The sequence below is a fragment of the Erpetoichthys calabaricus genome, chromosome 1 (genome assembly GCF_900747795.2).
Source record: "Erpetoichthys calabaricus chromosome 1, fErpCal1.3, whole genome shotgun sequence".
In the NCBI taxonomy this organism is placed as follows: Eukaryota; Metazoa; Chordata; class Cladistia; order Polypteriformes; family Polypteridae; genus Erpetoichthys; species Erpetoichthys calabaricus.
This window is the reverse complement of record NC_041394.2, coordinates 247755358-247778314: the sequence shown is the minus strand read 5'-3', so window position 1 is coordinate 247778314 and position 22957 is coordinate 247755358. Positions and strand designations below refer to the sequence as shown.

Genomic DNA, 22957 nt, shown 5'->3' with positions numbered 1-22957 from the left:
TTTTTTTTTTTTTTTAAACCAGTGCATGCTTCTTTTTATCATTAACCATGTCTTCATTCAGACTCCTTTATCTATTCTGCATATGCATCTTTATTAATAAGTGACCAGACATGAATAGTCTCAAAATGGGACACAGCTCAATAATCAAGTGATCACATATGGGTCAACAAAGGAGAATTGTGCACATTTTTAGAATTAAAATAATAGAAGAGTGGGGGTATGGCCTAGTTGCCAAGAAGTTTTCTCTTCACTGAAAAAGTGTAGCAGGGCAACAAGTGAAACTGGACATTGTATTATATTCCAATTAATTAAATGGGACCCAAAGCATAAAAACAAGACTGCCCCAGAAAAAAAATGGATATCTTGCCATACTATCATTAAGTAATATAACATTCTCAAACCTGGATCCTATCCAGGCAGCGCCGAGCATGGTCTGTTTCAGGGCCTTTTCTCACAAACATCCACACTCACACTGACTTCTGCTAATTTAGAGTTACTACTTACCTAAACTGTTGTGGATTTGGGAGGAAAATAGGAGTGCCCAGTGAAAAATCCAAATCATCAATGACTGGGCACAAGATTCAGACTTGATGCTAAATCCTTAAAGCAGTGACACTAAATACTATGCCACAGTGTCATTAGTTGCTAACATTGGTGGCATTATTATATAGCACAAATATACAGAAACTTTTATTAGTGTCTTAGATAATCAAACTCAAAACCACAGCATACAAACAGTTTTGGATGTTTTTTTAATAATTTTGAATCTAGATGCGATTACTGATAGAGCAGTAGAGACTATTTACTCACAGGGTAGTTCACAGCCTATACATTGAAAAACTACCCATTTTAATGAACTCTAAAGTTTGATTTATTCCATAGTAATCTTATTTCCTAGATTTCTCTCATAGAAAATTGTTATCTTTAAAATTGGTTTGGTCTAGACTACTGTGTTTGCCTCTTTTTAGATATGGTGCTTTAGTGGTAGATTTGACATACAGTAGACAAAAGGTTAAGTGTAGGTTAAGCTTAACTCAGGAAGAATTTTAGTTTAATCCTTGGATTTATATTGCTTTACTCCCAATAATATCTGAATTTACAAAAGACTGACAGCAAGTTCATGCAATATGTCACATTAGAAGAACTTCATTCATTAAAAGCAAAAGCTTTACTTAAAAGGCTTTTATTTTTTGGAATGAAATAGTATGTGAGCAGTTTCTAAAAACACTAACATTGTTGAGAGAACTGATGCTTGACTATCCTCAATATTTTCATCCAGGAGTATATATAAAAGTTAGTGCTTTAATAATCCTGACCATTTTCACACTGCTCCAGCATGAGAATCTTGTATTCAAGGATTCTTAGTCACTGCTTATTTCTACAGCATTTTGCATATTCTTTTTATGGCTTGCATGAATATTTTTTTTTAACATATTTGCTTTATTTAGTTTGACAGTCTGCTAAATCATTCCTTGCTTCCACTTAAACAAATTTGCAACCACCCCCTTTAACTCCCACTCTGCTGTTGCTAAAGATGTAAATGCTTGTTGTGAACCCCATTGTATTTATGTATTTTTATTTAATATCAAATGATAGCACATGTCCTTTATATAGACCTAACCTGTGTGTCCTTGATGCATGTTTCTATTAGTAATGCTGCATTGATGGCTTGCATGCATGCTTTTCTAAGGTGGTGTATAATCACTTTTTCTACCTGAATAAAAAATATTACAGGAACTGATCTTTGGATGTATCACAAGATGTTTATTGTGTTCAGTGATAGAAATGGAAAAACCCTTTGTGTTTTTTTTTTGTGTTGTTTTTTTTATATATATATAAAAGTGTTGCTTGCTGGCACATTAAACTGAAACATACTATGATTAAAATCCTTTTAATTGTCTTAAACAATTCTTTCACAGGGATGTTCTTCTCCAATTGTGGTGAAATTTGCTGACACTCAGAAAGATAAGGAGCAAAGACGCCTACAGCAACAGTTGGCACAACAGATGCAACAACTCAATACTGCCACTTGGGGAAACCTCACTGGACTTGCAGGGCTCACGCCTCAGTACCTGGCAGTAAGTAAAATTCTGATGCATGCTTATCTTCTCACTGAGTGTGGGATGCTAAGTGTGAAGATGGCACTTACCATGGTTTTTAAACTTTTCTTTTGCTCACTTTTGCTTAGTAATAAAATATTCCTATTTGCACATCATCCAAATCTTGTTAAAATAAGAAACTAATACACCCAACTTTATGATTTTCTGAAAGTTGCACTATTAACTCCACCTAGAAATGTTAAGATATATAGATACACAGTTAAACAGATAAATAATACAATCAGCTTAATGTTCTTCTACTCTAGTAATCTTGATTACACACAAAATTGTGTTTAGTCTTATTTAAAATACAGTGTACAGGCATTTGTGTGTTCATAATTTATAACATTGCACATTTAAAGCATAGCCGGTCAACAAGTGATTGTCTGTTATTGTATCACAATTAAATTAAAAGAAAGGAGTAAACAGCAGTCGTGTGTCCAGTGAATTTAACATTGATTAAACTGAAGAGTTTGTTGCACTGATAAAAAGAAATGTATAAAATTTCTTTTTATCCGCTAGTGTGTAATAACTTGAACCATAAAGATTTTTGTAAATAGGAGTATTTCTTGTATAATTGTGTAATCACATATTAATTATGCAAAGATTTTATTTCCAGATCTTCTTTCTTAACTTCACTTTCTGTCCACATTTCCAAGTTATGTATATTAGTAGTTACTAACAGAGAAGGTTAAACTAGACTTCACTGTCCTTAACAAAATTCATCTAACAAGCCAACAGAAAGAAACAATTTAATCCTTCCAGTTTGTTCTGTGTCTCCTAATTGAAGAGCTTTCTCTGTTTTTTAGTTGTACTCACAAAGTCACCATTTAGGGTACCACATAAAGTTTATCAGCATAGTTCAGAATGTATAGTAAAATGAAGATCTTTGGCTGAAACATTTTCTTTCTCTTCAATAGCACTGTACAGTGCCCTGATGTACTTAAACTTCTCCACTTAGGGCAGGTGCAGACCACTATTCATTTCATCATAGGACTACATTTGGAGATAATTCCCATTATAATCACTAGAAACAATACTATTTTTTGGTGGAGTCATGTCTGCATGTTTAAATAGGTTAGATTTGACATCAGGAATGTAAGCATAACTTCAAACATACAAACATGCTGAAATGTCCTTTACACTTTTATACTTTTAGTTGCACCTCCCATTAGTCTTAAGACTTCATTACTTCCACAAAGCATATATAGATACAACAGGCAACCTTGCATAACCTCTGAAATGTTTTACACAGACAAGGAGTTGATCTCCTTTTCCACAATCATGACAGAACCTGCATTACTCTTCATGAATCAGTTTCAATAAGCCCAAATGTATGCTACAGTAGCCCTGCATAGGATTTTCCCAGAGTATTTAAGAAATTACATCTCGGTGTTCAGTTTTCCTCTATTTCCTTATTGTTTTCATTCTTTAACAATTAACTTTTTTATTTGCTGCAAGCATCTCAAAAAAACTCCATTTGATTTATCATTATGTGTCTGTACACCATTATATGAACTTTTTTGCCCAATTCAGATCCAGAGACTCCATCTTCCCATTGGGCATAAGGCAGGAACCAATCCGGTAACAGGGCTCCGTTAAATGCAAGGCACACTTGTCCACACATCCATACTGAACCAATTTAAACAGTGTTCATGAATCCAGGTGTCAAAAAATAAATGTAGATTCCAGCCAGATGTAACCACCTTTTTAAAGTTTACAGCTGTCCAAAACATTAATTATAAATATTGCTGCCTCAGTTCCAGGAAGCTAGGTTCACTTCCTAGTACAATTTTTGTTTAGATGAGTTTGAATCCAGGGTAGCATGTTTACTCCGTGCAATAAATCTTTCTAGCTGCTTTCCTAAACATACACATATCACATTATCAAGATGAGACAACTGTACCTATACCTTTGAAAAGTAGTTATTTCACAATTTCCAAGTAGTAGCTGCTATACTATACTTTAAATAAAATTGAAGTAAAAGATGACAAAATGTTTTGGGTTGCCCTCAGTATTTTAAACTTCACACCAAATCTTTGAAAAAGTCAGCATTGTTCCTTAAAAGTGTAGTTTCTAATGTGCATTTTTCAGTCTTATTTCTTGGAGTCAATAAGTTGCTGCAGTATTAATGAAGAGTCTGGATTTTTTTTTATTACCAGAATTTGAAATCTTGGTATAGCAAGCTTGTAACAAGTAGACACTCACTGCTCAGTAATCAAGGCTGAATACTGCTAACGACTAATACTAATGTGTAGTTTCTTCAGCTACCATTTAGCCTTCAAGATTAACAGCTGAGCTATGAAAGTGTTCTCATATTAAAGAAATAAAGGCACTAACGGTAATGGTTTCTTGCTATTCAAGGAAATAGCAGGAGCGCACTACAGGACCTAGCTTTTTTGACATTTTCATAGTATTACTACCTGGTGCTTTTATGTAATTAAGAAGTCTTTTTGAATAAAATCAAAAAGCACTTTTGCATAATCTAGCTTTTCAAATAGTGTAGAAGCGTTGAATGCCAGGTTACTGTAATGTCCCTTATACATGTTCACCATATTTATAAGTAATTTTAATCAGAAACAATCACATGATTGCTCCATAGTTAATTTACTTCTAATGTAAGTAATTTATATTTTATGCTGTTTATGGCAATCTCGTGTACATAATGTACTTGGCTTTGCAGAAAGGCATTAATGAGTTAATGTGCAACAGTTCTTGGTGATCGACTCTTTACTAAGAATGCAATAGTTTATTACACTAATGTGTAGTATTAATGAAAACATAGCACTCCAGAAAAATATTTTGGTTTTCATTAACCATGTAAATTGGTTGCAGTTGGCACAATTGAACACACACAAATTCCTATCATAACATTATAAAACTTGATTAATCAATTCCTCGGTGACAGGGACCAGAGCCTGTCTCGGCTGCAGTGGGTGTAAGACAGAAGCCAACCCAAGACAGGGCACAGTCCAGAACCAGCTCATACACAAATCCCTGCTTACTATGAACTGGTTTGCAATGTCCAATATACCTAACATGCATGTATTTAGGATGTGGGAGAGAAAAAAAAAACGGAGTACCCATTCAATTTGAATTCTATTTAAATTTTTATACAGCATACTAATTATTACCAGGTATAGCACTGTATACATTTAAAAATACAGTTAGAAAACAAAACACCTTGCAATATGTACTGATATTCAGAATTTCAGTCAGGTTCCTAATGGTAACAAATAATTTGTTCTAATTCACTTGTTCATGAGCAAGTCAAACATAAGCACTAAGGCATCATGAGCAAAAAAAAAAGTTTGCTAATTCAAGGACTTTCTTCTTACCAAGCTTAAAGGACAACTGCACAAAAATGCAAAGGAGAACCAGAATAGAAATATTAATTTCCCTTTTGTTTATGTTTTCTAATTCCTGTGTCAACATTTATTGTATTTACACTGTTACATTACTGAATAAAGTAATTCTGACTGTTACAAAGGTGTCCCAGTCAGTATTCTTTCATATATTAAACAGCATATGACCAGCTTTCAGATCTCTATATTTAACCCATATTACTTTCTAGTTATTTATTATTATTTTGCATGATCTAATTTATTATTATGAAAGATCAGAAACACATTAGCTGAAAGCATTCAAAACCTTCCTGAAGGGTATATTTCACTTTTATATAAAAATCTATAACACAAGAACATTTCATGAAGTATTTTCTGCTTGCTCCTGTGTCCTTTGTATGTACGCTGTATTCATACATTTTTTTAACATTCATTTACTCTGATTGATTGTCTTAATAAAATATATAAAATAAACAATACAAAAATATTTAGAATTAATCATTCCTCTTCCTCCCAGTTGTAGCACGCATTAAGTTCAAATCCCTGTTCTTTGCCTGTGGAGTAGTCAGTTGATCAGCACTTATGAGATCTTATACTCCTCGCCCACTCAGGTCTGCTGATGTAATGGCATCTGGTGGCACCACCTCTGCATGGCATCTAATATAAATCCACTCTTCATGTTCTAGCTGATGGAATGAACTGCCACCTCCATCTAAATCTCTGACTTACTTACTAATGACTGATTTAACACAACTAGAATTGGCCAATATCAATACTGATTTTTTTTCCTTTTTAGATAGATACTTTATTAATCCCAAGGAGAAATTCACATACTCCAGCAGCATACTGATAAAAAAGAAACAATAAATTAAAGAGTGATAAAAATGCAGGTATAACAGACAATAATTTTGTATAATGTTAATGTTTACCCAGCCCCCCCCGGGTGGAATTGAACAGTTGCATAGTGTGGGGGAGGAATGATCTCCTCAGCCTGTCAGTAGAGCAGGACGGTGACAGCAGTCTGTCACTGAAGCTGTTCTTCTGTCTGGAGATGATACTGTTTAGTGGATTCTCCATGATTGACAGGAACATGCTCAGCACCCGTCGCTCTGCCATGGATGTCAAACTGTCCAGTTTTCATTATCCTTTTAAAAAAAATTACAGTAAGTTTCAGCATAACCCAAGACGTGGAAGCTTTATGTTCAATATTAAAGTGTTAACCTTACTATTTTCTACAACTATATAAATGTAATGAATTATTATTATTATTATTAATTAAACTGCAGACCACAGGTTTTACCTATTCATTTTTTATTAATAAGATGACATTTTGTAGGCTTATTATTCAGCAACCATAAAAATACTGGAATAAATAAAATTCCCTTTAAAATCCATACTTTTAACAAATAAAACACGTACACAAGTATTTATCCATAATACGTGCACAGGATGGCTCCTCAGATTCCTTTTTCTCAGTTTATTACTCCACTTTCGTTAATGTAAAAGCCAATGTTATGATCTTCCACTTTCTTCTGAAGTCTGCCTGGTTGCTCTCTATTTACAGGAAGTTCTAGCTACAAAACTGCTTGCATATTTCCTTAATATTGTAATGCCTTAAGTAAAGGAGCATGTAAATTACCATAAAATTAAAAAGCAGACAATGGTAAAATAATTTTTTTGAGATTGGGAAATTTACTGATAACTGGTCGAGTCATTTGGAGTGAAAAATGTCTGAGTTAGATCGGCGGCCGATCGATTAGCACAACACTAGTTTGAAGATTCTTTTGTTCTGTGAATATAATGCTAATTGATAACGGAGTTGAAGCTCGGTTCTTTGTAGTTCAGAAAAGATTAACTTGTCTTTTTTTCGGTTTACAGTTATTTGCTTGTGATGGTCAATTTTGTTATTCAGTCCTGTAACAAAACACATGTTTAAAAATAGTCTACGGATTGATGTTTACTCAATTTTATTGAATTTTGTGTACATTACTTTAGAGAAAAGCATTTGCTAAATGAGTAAATGTAAATGTGATATTAGTGGTTGTTTTGTCACATGTACATAGAAAAATGAAGTTCTTAATTGAATGTTCAACTGACTAGAATAAGCAAAATACTGAGATCATAAAATATTAATATTGTAGCTGTTCCCCATTACTCTAAAGGGCAGTGTAGCATATGCTTGCAAAAGGACCAGAGAGGAGCTCATTCATAGCAAACTCCTCAAACTGAACTTGAACAGCATCACATGCCTCTTTATCCTTGTCTTTCTAAATAACAGAAGTCAGACGCTAACTCTGAGCAGACATTAGTCTGAGTTCACTGGCCCCTGAGCACATGGTCACCACAATCGTGTACTAGGTCTCCTTTCCTTTTTTCCTTCTACATCAGCTCCAGTGACCTATTTGTAAATCTGCTGAGGAATTCTAGATGATGCCCCCCAGATTGTAGATGCGGACGAGTTGACCAGTCAGGCCATTTAGTGTGCTCTGCGCAATCCTGACCTGAATGCACTAAAATTTGAAGAAATTGTTTAAATATAGATACTTCTTTCTTCTTAAACCTTTGCTTATAAATGGTGACCATGTTACCCACACTCTGAGCTGAGATGAAAACATGGTTTCATCATCCAATCTTGTCTATAAAACAATTTATTTTTTTACAGAATTACTTAGCAGAAACAGCAGATCATTTGATTTGACTGAAACAAGCTGTACAATTACTGGACATTTCTATATTAATAGCTTGAACCAAATGCTAAATAACAAACAAAAATAGGTCAGAGACAACAAGGGTCAAGCCTGAAAAGCACCATGACTGTTGAAACATTGCTTGTTACAATACATAATGGTGTCTCTTTGTATTTGGCTACCAACTACGGACAATCTCTCCCTTCTTCTTGGTTCATCATATTTCTTTCAAGATGACTGAGCAGTATTTAATATTTAGTAGAGATGCTTCAAACTATTTTGACATTGGAAAGGCAATCAGAACCTTTGAAGAGCTGTGTAAGTCTTTTAAGTGGTTGTACTTTTGTTAAAATACCCAGTGCAGTCCTTACTGCTATAACTAGCTAAATAAAGCACAAGAACTGCCAGCAAAAAATCATGTATTACTATGGTGCTGTGTCTGAAAGAGGTTTCCTTTTGTCGACACCTGTAGCACAGCCCTCCTTTTTATCCTTTATGATGATTTTTTTATGTTTGCAATCTATATCCATTGCTAACATCTTTACCTCATTTTATCTGGTCTTATCCAGGTAGAGAAAGAAATGACCTCCTGCTTTCTTCCTTGGCAGTCTAGTGCAACAGATGCAAGGTTCAAAGGGTTTTTATGAAAGACAGGTGTTACCAACTTGTAACAGAATTTTGGTCTGTGCCAGAGAAACTCATAAGTCTGAATTCCACTCTACCTTTCCAGATATTCATAACATTTTGGATAGCATGGCCCTAGCAGCTTGTCTTTATAGACTGGGTATATCTGCATTGTGTGCAATCCCCTTAAAATCCATTAATCTAGTAAAGTAAACGGGGCCATCTGCTACCTAGAAAGTGGAAAAACTGAGGAAATGGCAGTCCACTCAAGACACTTTATATGTAGGGTGATTTTTTTTGCTTAGTTTAAGGAATATTATTTCCACCAACTCATATTAATAACGGATTGATGGTAGTCCTTACCCAGCACAGTATACAAGTGCAATGTAAAATATATCTTGAAAAACCAACTCTATTTCTACTCAAAAATTGTAATAATGAACAGTTTTCCAGTGCCATCATTGGACCATATTATCTTGCTTAGAATAACATACTTATGAATTGCAGCAAATGGTGCAAAGTAACTGGTTTTGATTGAGAAGTTTGGATTTACCCTAACCACAATGCTCTTGACAGTTTTAATTAGTCATAGCATGTTGGTTCAAACATATTTAACACTTGATTATTAAAGGTTTTAACTGTTTTAGTACTTTCTTTCTTTCTTTCTTTCTTTCTTTCTTTCTTTCTTTCTTTCTTTCTTTCTTTCTCTCTCTCTCTCTCTCTCTCTCTCAATATGGATTTATATTACAGCTGAAGTGATTCTTAATTTGTCAATGTGAGTTCATCTGAAACATGGCTCAAGAATCTGGAACAAGAATTAAAAGGTGTTAGTGTTATAATAGAAGGCAGACAATTTGTCATTTTAATATATAAATAAATAACAATTTCTTTATTTTTCAGCTCTTACAGCAAGCAACCTCTTCTAGTAATTTGGGAGCATTTAGTGGCATTCAGCAAATGGCAGGTAAGTGAAATTACTTTGGCAAATGGTCTTTTTGTCTGTCTTTCCCAGTGTTCTTTAATACAGTATATATTGAGAAGCTGAGCAAGCCAGTGGTGACAGTGGGCAGATCTTTAGCAGAGCTGTTTTGGTGATTTGGATACAAATTGAAAAAAAATAATAATTTTAATTCAAACGTCCAGTGCAAAACCTAGCCATTTTTCTAAAATCCCTGTGTTTTTAATACTACAACTTTAATTTACATGGTATAGGCTTAAACTGTCTAATGTATGTAATTAGTTTAAGTTAACTAGAGTACAGTACCCAATTACTTGGTAAGGCTGATTTTTTTTTTTTTTTTTTGAAAAGGGATTAGACTTAATGATTCATATTTATATAGATGTCATGTGGTGGTGTTTTATGTTTTATTGTTCTTTACATCCTAAGCAGAAAGTCAGTGTTTACGAAGGTGTTGCACATTAAGCAGCTACATGCTACTATATTAGTACATTAGTGTCACTGCCTCACAGCTTATGAGTCCAGAGAAAGGCAGTGCTCAAGTTGGTATTGATTCTATGTGAACATTCATCTTGCATGCCTGTGCGTACTTTTTTGTTGTTATTTGGCTTTTCCTCTTACATGTGCACATAAATTGATCCCATATTAGTGATGATTGTGTTTATGGGAGTGAACCCGTTGTGCTGGTGCTCCTCCAAAGGGGAGTATCAACAAGCTAAATGTAACATTAGAACAATCTGGACGAGAAAATTCCATTCTGCCCAACGCATCTCATTATTACTAGCCACTTAATTCCACCAAAATAACATCAAACCTAGTTTTTAAGTCCCTAAAATCCTACTATCTACCACAGTATTTGGTCACTTGTTTTTACACATTCATAGCTGTATGTAATTTGAACAATTTCTTTTAATTCTGTTTTATTCCTGAATAAAAGTACACTAGTTATACCTTTTGTGAAAGTGTTTGATATTTGGACTTCAGTCTTTACACATTTTACACTTCACCTCAACATTATGTCGTTATTACTGTAACATATGAAAAAAGCTTCTGATTTACCTGTGTGTACAACTTTTGTTGCCTCACATCTGTTATGTCATCTTTTATTTACACAGATCGTTGTAAACATACTGTATATTTATTTAAAATTGTGATATCATTTACTGTACGTACCTACACTGTTCCCTACAACTCATTGCCAGATAAAAACATCAACAAAGACTTGGGCTGAGGGATTTTTGCTGTGTGGGTTAAATGGAGGATGGGTGAGTGCAGGTTGCGTGCTACTGACACATTTGGAAAACAAAAGCTTACCAGCAAGCAATTGGCCCAGTGATAAAGAACTGCAAGGACAATTTAAGGTGGTCAGAGACAATGAAAATTTTTACAGGCTACTGGGATTCTAATGTTAATTAGCTTGTTGAATCTGTGGGCCTCTCTTGAAGTGCTGTTACCAGCCCAGTATTCCACAGCATAGAAAATCCCACTGGCCATCACAGAGTTATAGTTCTCTATTTAAAGAAAACCTTTGTAATGTTTGTTTGAAGCTTACCCTAAACAAGTTCCCAATTGTGTCTCCTTGTTCTTGTTGAACTCATCTTAAAATAACAATCCACTATACTAATGCCCTTCATAAATTTAAACACTTCCACCAAGTCTTCTCCCAATTTTCTTTAGTATAAACTGAAAATGCTCAGCTCTTTTAATCATTTCTTCATAATTCATTCCCTCTATCCCTAAAATCAGCTAAGTTTCTCTTCTCTGGACTTTTACTAGTGCTGCTATGCCTCTTTAGTAACCTGGAGACCAAAACTGTACACAGTATTCCAGATGCTGTCTTTCCAGTGCATTGTAAAGCTTGAGCATAACCTTCTTGGACTCTTACTCTACACATCATGCCAAATGACCTAACATTCTTTTAGCCTTAAAGGCTTCTGAACACTGTCTTCAAGTTGATAGTGTCAAGTCTACTACGACTCATAAATCCTTCTTAAAAGGTGTACTTTCAGTTTTCAGACCTCCCGTTGTGTATTGAAACCTAACATTTTTACTTCCTGCATGTAATACTTTGCATTTACTTATACAGTATTAAATTTCATCAGCCACAAATCTGCCCAAGCTTGTATGCTGTCCAAGTTCTTCTTCCAAGTAAATAAATGAAACCTTAAAACACAGTCTCATAAGCAGAGTTCATCATTTTTTTTTCTTATAACTTATGCTCCAGAATCTTTCTCTAAATAAAATAAGCAAAGGCTTTACACACCAATTCAAATCAAGAAACTGGAAACATACACCAAGAAGTAACTTGTATTTAACATAGTATTGGGTAGCCATTGAGAAAATAACTTTGGGATTGCTAAAATATAAAGTGCAATATAAATAAAATTTATTTTTATTATTTATTATTATTATTATTATTATTATTATTATCTGAATGCTGACTTTGATTTCATTTGATTAAAATAAAAAAAATGTTTAGTTATTTTGGCATTTTGTAACAGGTATGCAGTACAAATGAAAGTTTTACAATACTTTTTTTTTAAAATCCATAGCTTGATAAAGAACATTACAGCAGGTGCACAGAATATATTAAATTTGACTCTGACTTGATTTTAATTAATTTGAAGAATGCTCTATGTGCCTTGGTTAAGACACAGTACTATCATTCTGTAATGCTTAAAAAAATCATTAAAGAAATGCCAGGTCATTTGTTTTGTACAGTTTGACTTTATGAGGTGGCATTTGCACCATAAGGCTTTGGACTTTTTCCAGTTTACTATAATTCTGATCATAGTTTATGGATTAATTCTTGAAGTAAATTAGCCTAATATTCTTAAAATACTGTAACTTAATTAGAAAGTATATTCAAGTCAAAATATGTATTATATATATGTACACATGTATACTCACAGACATACTAGTGTTTGACCACATTAAAAAAAAAAAAAAAAAAAAAAACGAAAACAACAAAACTATAAAGTGGCTTGGTCAGCTATCTATATGAATATGTAGTCTTTGTGTTTGCATCTATTTGTGCAGTGTATTGTGTACTTATGTGACATAGTAAAATATTGGAACTTCTAATGTATTGTGAATGAAACTATGCACATATTTGGCTTTTTCCAGAATTTTAACCTCTGGCTCATATAACAGGGATCAGAAATGACCATAGGAAATCTAGTCATCTAAGCTAATTCATGCATAGCACATGTGACTTAAACAAAATCAGTTAATGTCATGATTTAAGTTGAATGAAGGATTTATTTATCTTTTTATCCTAAAATGGAAGGGCAAGTTATGCCTGTAAAACTTTGAAATAATTTAGATGTAAAATGTTTTTTTATCATGTAGTGTTGTACAGCCCTTGAACATCATGTGGATTATTAAGCTTCATATACAGTACAAATGTTTCTGAACTTAATAGTCAATGGATATGATTACCACAGTCTGTAGTAATTGTGGTCAAGATTCAGTCTATCAGTCTAGCATGGTGATGCAAGCTTAAAAATATGATAAATAAATGGGGAGATGGACAGAATGTATGTATGTATGTGGCACTTACCTGAGAAAGATAGGCCTGGGCACATATTTATCAAGCATCTTAGAATTATGCCTAGGAATTGCACTAAAAGTTTGACAAGGATATCTATTTGTCCTACTTCAGAGCAGGATGTTTCAAAGCGTTCTAGTTCCAGTCCCAGTGAGAAGTAGGAGGCCACGTCTAAGAATGAATAATGTCACATTTTTACGGCACCCATTGCCACAAAAATAACACTCATGGTGATCTTTTGTAATTTACTGACACTAACACTGAGGTTTCACCACAATGATGATGATAATGATACTACTAATAATAATCAAAGAAAAAGAAAAACATAAATCAGGTAGGGCATTGCACTGGGCTGCATGTAATTGTTGCCAGTTTGCAGCTAGTGGCATCATATTAGTATAATAGTATAGGAATATTATTAGAATGAACGTCAAGATTGAAAGAAAGAGACACACAGACCGAATGAGAGTTAAACCCAATAATGGTCATGTTTATCTAACAATGAACAATGCATAGCTGTACTTTCAAAATAATCAGCTTTGCACTGGTATGGCCATGAGAAATGCCACATAGAGGAGCAGTTTTACTGAACCTGGCCACAGCTATTATTGCTGTGTTACTGAAGTTGCGTTCATTCTTGCACTGTTCCTGATCATCTTCCAAAGTGATGTGCCTGGGTCTCTCTCTGTGATTTACACCTTATTTTCTGCAATGCTCTGTTATCTAATGCTTCTGGAGTCTATGCTTACCTTCATGAACCTTCACAGATTGTAAACTATAAAGAAAATATTCCAGGGGTTATTGGAATGCAGAGCTTAGTGTACCCATGTGAGATTTCACTGTCAGTCACCCATCCTGCCCCGCTTATCTTCAGGGTAGTATGCTGCTACTACTACAATGTAGTTTGAATCCATGTCCACCTGTCTGCTCATCCAAACTTGGGGCAATGAACTTTGTGTGTTCCAATTTGCATGAGTGCTGCTTGCTTTAACATGAGCTCACAAGGAGTGGTGAGGAAATGTTTAAATCTGCGTATTATCTCACACTCTGTAAGGGTCAAAATTTGGTGGAATCTTCGAGAAATACTTGGTTGTGACCTGCTCAAATCATTGCTATTGTAAAGCTCCCTTTTCCCAGTGGCAAAAACCATAGTGTTGCCAACACTTGGATTTCAGCTGACAATGCATGGCTTCTTCACATGGACGGATCTATCTCGTAATATACAAGAATATCGTAATACGAATAATATTCCATCTTTGTCAAACTGGTGTATTTTTATGAGCTCATTGTTGTCCAGAGTTTCCAAAGAAATAGCCTTTACTGCTATGTGTGTGCTGATCTCAGCTTGATTGCAATCTTCTGGCAGCTCCTAGTGAGTTAGGACAGTTTATGACTTTTCCTAAATCACTGTGAAGATAGGAGCAGTTTCTTAACTTAGGAAAATTTATAAAACACTTTTACTCGTTTTTATGAGTAGGAACAAATTTATGTAATCTCTTAGGTCTTTGAGCCAACAAGAAGTGTTTTCTTACTTTGAGACACTTGGTAAATACAGGCACAGATCTTCTGCTCTCTCCTGCAGCGGCATTCAGATTCCCTGTATCATTGCATTGCTTCCATGTCGGCTCAAAAGCATAATTCCTACAGCATTTCTTGGATCTACTCTCTGCATCTCTTTCAGTTTTGATGCACCTAGTTCACCTCCTGTGAGTGACGTTCATAATGCATTTTTTCTGGGTGTCCATATCACCTCAATTGATACTGTACTTCTCAAACCAACAGAACAGTGGTAGTATCTACAGATTGCTGAGTTCTTCACTATAGCAAAAGGAGTAAACCCTGAAAACCTGTGGACAGACCTCAGTTCTGTCTCTTGCACTTTCTATCTCAACGGCACTAACGGCACACTCTGGCTGTACATAAAGACAGATAAAAATGTCATCCCCTTGTCCCCACCTCTTCTCAAATACATAAATTCTTTTAAAGATAAAAGATGAACATTTCTGATATGAATATATCTACATGCTGACCCTCTGAGTGGTAGTAAGTCCATTGGTAATAACCTGAACATACATCTGGTATACATCAGTTTACTTTAAATACATTTGCACACAAGTCTTGTTTCATGCACACTGACGTGTAAAGGTGGAAGTAGCAAATACCAAACATTTGAAATTATACTTTTAAATGCAAGGGGAACCTTTTCTTTGTCTAGAGTATGAATTGTTGTGCTTTCTCGGTGTCGAAGAATTTAAACAATCAGCTCTGGATAGTGTAAAACGTGAAAGAAAAGGAAAAATGCATAATTTCGAGGCAAGTAATGAAATAGCTTTTAACATTATTTCCAAGATGGTTGAGGCACAGGAAATATGAATAATCAACGTCACTTTGCAGAAACCATGATTTTTTTTTTGTTCTCAAACCCTGCAATATTCCACTATGTTTGTTTTTGAGTGTCTTAGTTATTTAAGTATTAATATACATTCAGCAGTTTACTTTCTTGTGGTGTTTAGTCAGCATCTTTAATTGTCTATGCAGTGTTTTGACACATTACCGTATTTCAGTTTTTTAATATTAAGTTAGGCTTCATTATTTATAATTCTTTAAAAACAGTCAAAAGTATTGTAGTATAAAATTAATACATTGAGTAAAGTCTTCTAACAGTTCATTAGACTAATGTATATAATGGAGAAGACAGTTTTATCTACTAATTTAAAATTCACAAATTAAGATTGCTAAATAGCATAAACCTCAGCTTGTTTGTTACTGAGATTAGGCAGGAAAACCTGGCTATGTAATGCACAGGCTTATTTATTACTCTCTCTTCGATGAAGACTTAATTGTATTTACCTCATGCTAGCCTTCAGCTGTGGTAATGAGTTTGAGCTGACATAGAGAAATGTATCTATTTTTCCTGTTTTGCTGGGGTTTTTTTTGGTATTTTTAACTTTGCATATTATTGTACTCAGTGGTTAGAAAACAGAGAGTTTATATAAAAGCATAACATTTTCCAGTCACTAGTGTAAAATGAGAGATCTGCAGTGATGGCATCAAATTACTGCTTGTATATTGTAAGTTGAAATGTACCTTAATGATGATAATGTCAGTAGCAAAACGGGCAGAGCCTCTCCTTGAAGAGCTTTTGCTTAATAACCAGCTGAACTCTATACTATATACAGAATTACTTGAGAAAAGTGTCACTCCATCTGTTGTTCTGAGAAGTGAGTGTAATTGAAAGCATGCTTCTTCTGTGTATTATTTTTTCATATTGTATTATTAAGAGTGCCTACTCTGTCTTGTATCTGGTGTTACTGTTATATCTAAAATGTTGTAGAATATTATACAATTGTGCAGTGATTTATGTTAGGATGATATTTAAGACCTGAATTTAAGCTTTCATAGACTACTTTATGGGTGTTTACTCCTCTTCCATGCTCTGTATAAAATGTGCATGCTCTTCCTGTTTCTACTTGGCTTATTGTATGGGAACCAATAGCTCAAAAGATCTTCTTGTCAATTGGAGTTGTTGAATTTGAATTGATCTTGTGCAAGTTTAGCTTAAGATGGAACAGTGTTTCATTGAGGAACTAATGCTGTTAAGAATAAATACTGGATTCCTGCAACCATGAGGGATATTAAGTATAATAGTGATAGCATGCGAGATATTTATTGTTCAGTTTAAAAGCAGAATAATCAGGTACACAAAGTTTTTCAAAGAAAGACGCATTAGAATTTTTCTAGCAGCAATAAACATTTTACAATTGGAGAAAGATGCAAAAATGAAAACACTTTTGTTGTTGGTCTACATATTATTTTGAGATTTGCCTGTTTCATTATCTGTAAATAGATTCCATAGCCTGGCAGTCTTCAAGCATATCTAGTTCTGTATTTGTTAGTTTATACTTTACCTACTAGTCCAGAAATGATCATTTCAGAATATTAATATTTTTACAAAGTTTAGGTACCATTGCTGTTAGTTTGTTTTTCTTATTATTTAACTAAAATAAATGTTGAAAATAATTAGAAATTGATGTTTGGAGAAATAAGATTGGATGCATTAAAACTTGATGAATGCAACTGAACTCTTATTACCTGGAAACTCCCAAATGATCAAATAAAATAAAGATTGTGATGGAAAAAGCAATTAAAGACAGAAGATGAAGCCCATATCCACAATTTTCATTTCACAAGTTCCATGGATAGTGTTGATGCCCAGCTCTGCTAAAATATGAACTTTACACATTATATCTTTGGAAAAGCTTTATATATCAAATGAAACATATTCTCCTGTGAGTCAGTTTGTCTCATCTGAGAACTGTGTTTTTTTTTTTTAAAGCAGATACAAAGCCCCTGTATTGCTTGCTTGAATATAAGGTACCAAGGGATGAGGAACTTTCTTGTGTGATCTCAAGGGCAAATTCATCCACTAACTGAAGGACTTTTTTTTTTTTTTTTTTTAATGTTGAAACGTCGTAGATTTCTATAATGAGTGATTCTATTCTTGTAAAACCAGTGGGTCAGCTAAATATTATGATAAGGATGTTTTTTGTTTTCCCCCAATTTTTTTTTTTTGATTATGTTCATACTTTTCTACTGGCTTGAACTTGTCTTGCATCTTTAAACCAGAAATGATTTTGCTTATTTTTTTTATGTTGGAATTTAACACAACATTCACAATACATATTGTTTGTGTTTATGTGTACTTACATACATATATATGAGAGTGTGTGTGTGTGTGAGTCAAAATTATGTTAACATTTAAATGACAGAAACAATTTATTCACAAAACATACTTCATATGTGCAAGATGATTTACAGGAATGTCTCAACCTGTTTGCCATCATGTCCAACACACAAAAACCAATGAGCAACAGTACCATTTAAAGCCTGGACACACATTTTGTGTGGAATAAATGATACCACAGTCTGTATTCTGTCCTTCAGGTCATTGATATCACAAACTTTTCTGCTATACAAACCCTCCTTCACCATACCCCATAACCAGAAATCACAGGGTGTCAAATCAGGGGAGTGTGGAGGCCATGGCAAAGGTCCACCACAACCTATCCAACAACCTGGAAAGGTGTGGTCGAGATAAAAGTAATCCATTAGTGTTAACATAATTTTGACTCACCATTGTGACCATTTTATACACAATTAACACAATTACACATTCAACAGCTGCAGTGGGCTGGCGCCCTGCCCAGGGTTTGTTTCCTGCCTTGCGCCCTGTGTTGGCTGGGATTGGCTCCAGCAGACCCCCATGACCCTGTAGTTGGGATATAGTGGGTTGGAGAATGGATGGATGGATGGACACATTCAACAGCACTCATCATATTGAGTGTTTTTCTATAATCAGACTCATTACATGCCATGTGGAAGGATACTTTTCGAAGTGTATGTCTTGATATTGAAGGAAAAGTACAGCAAGGAGACCAATTGATTAATCTTTCCAAGACCAATTAATGAGATCTATCTGCCTTATATAGTGAATGTAAGATGCGAGAATCACTCTGAGCTATGACTCACTTGTTGCATTTAACTGATGCCAATGTCATTTGTTTATGCTGTGCTCTTAAATGTTGCAAATGGCCAAATATATTAGAATTATTTAAATGTTTTTACCTGTTAGTTTGTTTCGTTGACCAAAATAATATACTGTATAATTGTATGGGTAACATAATTAAACATATCTTGTTTACTGTATCCATGGTTATTTGAATTTTAAAAATGCAAATTAACATTATTTCTTGTCAATGGTCGGAACCTGGTCACTAGATTAAATTCCAAATATTTATTTTACAAAAGTGAGTATAAAAACTGAAATAGTGTTACATATTTGTAACATACAGTGCATCCGGAAAGTATTCACAGCACATCATTTTTTCTTCATTTTGTTATGTTACAGCCTTATTCCAAAATGGATTAAATTCATTTTTTTCCTCAGAATTCTACACACAACACCCCATAATGACAACGTGAAAAAAGTTTACTTGAGATTTTTGCAAATTTATTAAAAATAAAAAAAATTGAGAAATCACATGTACATAAGTATTCACAGCCTTTGCTCAATACTTTGTCGATGCACCTTTGGCAGCAATTACAGCCTCAAGTCTTTTTGAATATGATACCACAAGCTTGGCACACCTATCCATGGCCAGTTTTGCCCGTTCATCTTTGCAGCACCCCTCAAGCTCCATCAGGTTGGATCGGAAGCGTCGGTGCACAGCCATTTTAAGATCTCTCCAGAGATGTTCAATCGGATTCAAGTCTGGGCTCTGGCTGGGCCACTCAAGGACATTCATAGAGTTGTCCTGAAGCCACTCCTTTGGTATCTTGGCTGTGTGCTTAGGGTCGTTATCCTGCTGAAAGATGAACCGTCGCCCCAGTCTGAGGTTAAGAGCGCTCTGGAGCAGGTTTTCATCAGGATGTCTCTGTACATTGCTGTAGTCATCTTTCCCTTTATCCTGACTAGTCTCCCAGTCCCTGCCACTGAAAAACATCCCCACAGCATGATGCTGCCACCACCATGCTTCACTGTAGGGATGGTATTGGCCTGATGATGAGCGGTGCCTGGTTTCCTCCAAACGTGGCGCCTGGCATTCACACCAAAGAGTTCAATCTTTGTCTCATCAGACCAGAGAATTTTCTTTCTCATGGTCTGAGAGTCCTTCAGGTGCCTTTTTGCAAACTTTAGGCGGGCTGCCATGTGCCTTTTACTAAGGAGTGGCTTCTGTCTGGACACTCTACCATACAGGCCTGATGGGTGGATTGCTGCAGAGATGGTTGTCCTTCTGGAAAGTTCTCCTCTCTCCACAGAGGACCTCTGGAGCTCTAACAGAGTGACCATCGGGTTCTTGGTCACCTTCCTGACTAAGGCCCTTCTCCCCCGATCGCTCAGTTTAGATGGCCAGCCAGCTCTAGGAAGAGTCCTGGTGGTTTCGAACTTCTTCCACTTACGGATGATGGAGGCCACTGTGCTCATTGGGACCTTCAAAGCAGCAGAACTTTTTCTGTAACCTTCCCCAGATTTGTGCTTCAAGACAATCCTGTCTCGGAGGTCTACAAACAATTCCTTTGACTTCATGCTTGGTTTGTGCTCCGACATGAACTGTCAACTGTGGGACCTTATATAGACAGGTGTGTGCCTTTCCAAATCATGTCCAATCAACTGAATTTACCACAGATGGACTCCAATTAAGCTGCAGAAACATCTCAAGGATGATCAGGTGAAACAGGATGCACCTCAGCTCAATTTTGAGCTTCATGGCAAAGGCTGTGAATACTTATGTACATGTGCTTTCTCAATTTTTTTATTTTTAATAAATTTGCAAAAATCTGAAGTAAACTTTTTTCACGTTATCATTATGGGGTGTTGTGTGTAGAATTCTGAGGAAAAAAATGAATTTAATCCATTTTGGAATAAGGCTGTAACATAACAAAATGTGGAAAAAGTGATGCGCTGTGAATACTTTCCGGATGCACTGTATATTGCAGTATAGTCTTTGAATACAAAATACAATATTCAGTGCCATATTTTAATGTCATTTATTCCATCCCTATGTGCCACTACTCTGAAATGCACTTTGTAATTCTACATATAAATTCATTCTAAACTGGAGTACATCTTAGCACACTAGTAAAGTAGTTATTTACTGTTTTATTTTCCACAATCCCTTTTAGTAGCTTACATGTTAAGTTCTGGTAGTCAACAAAAATATCTTTAGTTAAAGTATTACTTAACCTTTTCCTCCCTCGATTTTAATTTACTCTTAATGGAACTGTTATAATATTGACTAATCATAATTGATTTTGTTCCCTTATAACTGTATACTTTATTTTTTTGTTTCCCAGCTTCTTTGATCTTCATTAAGTTCCTGGCTAGTTACTGTGTTCACATGTTCTACCTATGCTTTAATTTCCCTCCCCGATGACTATACTGTACTAGTGCAGACGTCGTTCAGTTATATTACTGTTCATTATTGATGTATATTTGGAAACTACTTAATACTTTCTTGTGCTGATAAAATGTTGATCAATATTAAAATGAAAAACTGTTGCACAATGTGATTTAATACATTCCTATCTTGAGAAGCATATCTTAACATTCAGGTTTACTCTCAGATTATACAGAGCCTTTGTCAGTTTTTGTATGCTTTAAATTGAAAGTCTACTTTTGATATCTGTTCTCTCATGATAGTCTTCTTTACAAAGAATTTTTTCTTGTGGCTAATGTAAATGTCCGTAACATGTCCTGTATTGCCAACAGGTGCTTGAAGTAGGGATTATGCTAACATGCTATTTTTAATCTAAGATTAGGTTTTTGGTTCAACACCTCTGAAAAGAGTTTAAAGCCAAGGTTGTAAAGGAAGTGACAAAAGAAGCAAACCACACCACTTTCTTGATAAATGTGCTACAAAATATCATTAAAAAATCTGCTAATCCTAAAGAAATATTCAAGTATATGGTTGGCTGTGCACACAATAACTAGAAAATACTATACTTTAGATTCACTATATTTTTGGATATTTAATAAAAGTCTGAAGGATGAAGAGATGAACAGGTTGTACAACCTTATATTTTATTCTACTTTATGATTAAGTGATACGTGTAAGTTACAGTAAGTTATGAAATTAAAGAAAATATGCTTATAACTGATGAAGCTACTTTTTACAAACAGTTATTAAAAGCTGTTAAGATCGGTCATTTATTCTTCTGGGGGCATTTGTTCATAGAACCTGTTCACCAGTATCTGTTTCTGCTGGGAAGTAAGAAATTGCTGTACACATGGTAAAAGGTCTTGTGAGAATGTTCCCTAACCATCCATCTGTCACTTTTTAACAAGCACTGATTGGCAAGCCCTTATAACAACTGACATCTGTTCTTGCTTATTGATATGCAGATTTATGGTAATTGCTGTGAACAATAAGGTGCAAAATTACATAAGGTGAACATTAAATTAAACCTACAAGCATAGCCCCTTGTAAATATATTTATCTTTTTTATGTTGAATTTTCACACTAGACAGTTTATGATGTCACTGTAGTGCATGCCTTAGTGTACTTCTGTTTTTTCCTTCTATAATTGTTTCTTTAAGTCACATAATAAGATGAAAGCTGGGCCTGAGCTTTCACCCATTTAAAAAAATGTATTCATTAATTCAGTGTATGCTTTTTCAGTTTTCTAAGTAATTAAATCACATACACAGAATACACCATTGCAGAATTGTCTAATTTAAGGTTTGTTCTCTGTGCTGTCTATACATGATGCTAAAGTGAATGCCTGTAAGTTATACTTTGGCAAGGCAATTTTTTTTATCAAAGGAAAAAAAAAAATCCTCAATACATTTATAATGAATTTAATAACATGGCCAGTCTAGTAATGGTTTGTAATTATGAAAGCTATACTGATCAGGGGTACTTGACCAGTCCTGAAGAACTGTGATTTATTTATTTATTTTTGCTATGTTCACATTACAGTCTTACTATTATAAAATCAATACTTTGGCAGGTTCTAAACTATCCTAAAAAAAGAACAACCTTGAAAATAGTGTCTGTTAATTCATTGTAATCTAAATATATGTAAACAATACACTGAAATGTACACCAACTAGTGAAATTATAAAATCAAATGATCCTCTAATTTCAATGTACCTCCGAGAATTTGTCTATTATATCTTTAGAGAAAAGGATTAT

General features: G+C 34.6%; 1 protein-coding gene across 10 annotated transcripts in view; it reads left to right on the top strand.

Moving 5' to 3' along the window:
* Positions 1-22957, top strand: part of celf2 (cugbp, Elav-like family member 2) — a 549771-nt gene that overhangs the window by 505446 nt on the left and 21368 nt on the right. For all 10 annotated transcript variants that reach the window (XM_028813890.2, XM_051935886.1, XM_028813929.2 and 7 more), the window contains 2 exons: positions 1920-2078; positions 9655-9718. In XM_028813890.2, coding sequence (XP_028669723.1) covers positions 1920-2078; positions 9655-9718 — 223 coding nt within the window. The remainder of the gene's footprint in view (positions 1-1919; positions 2079-9654; positions 9719-22957) is intronic.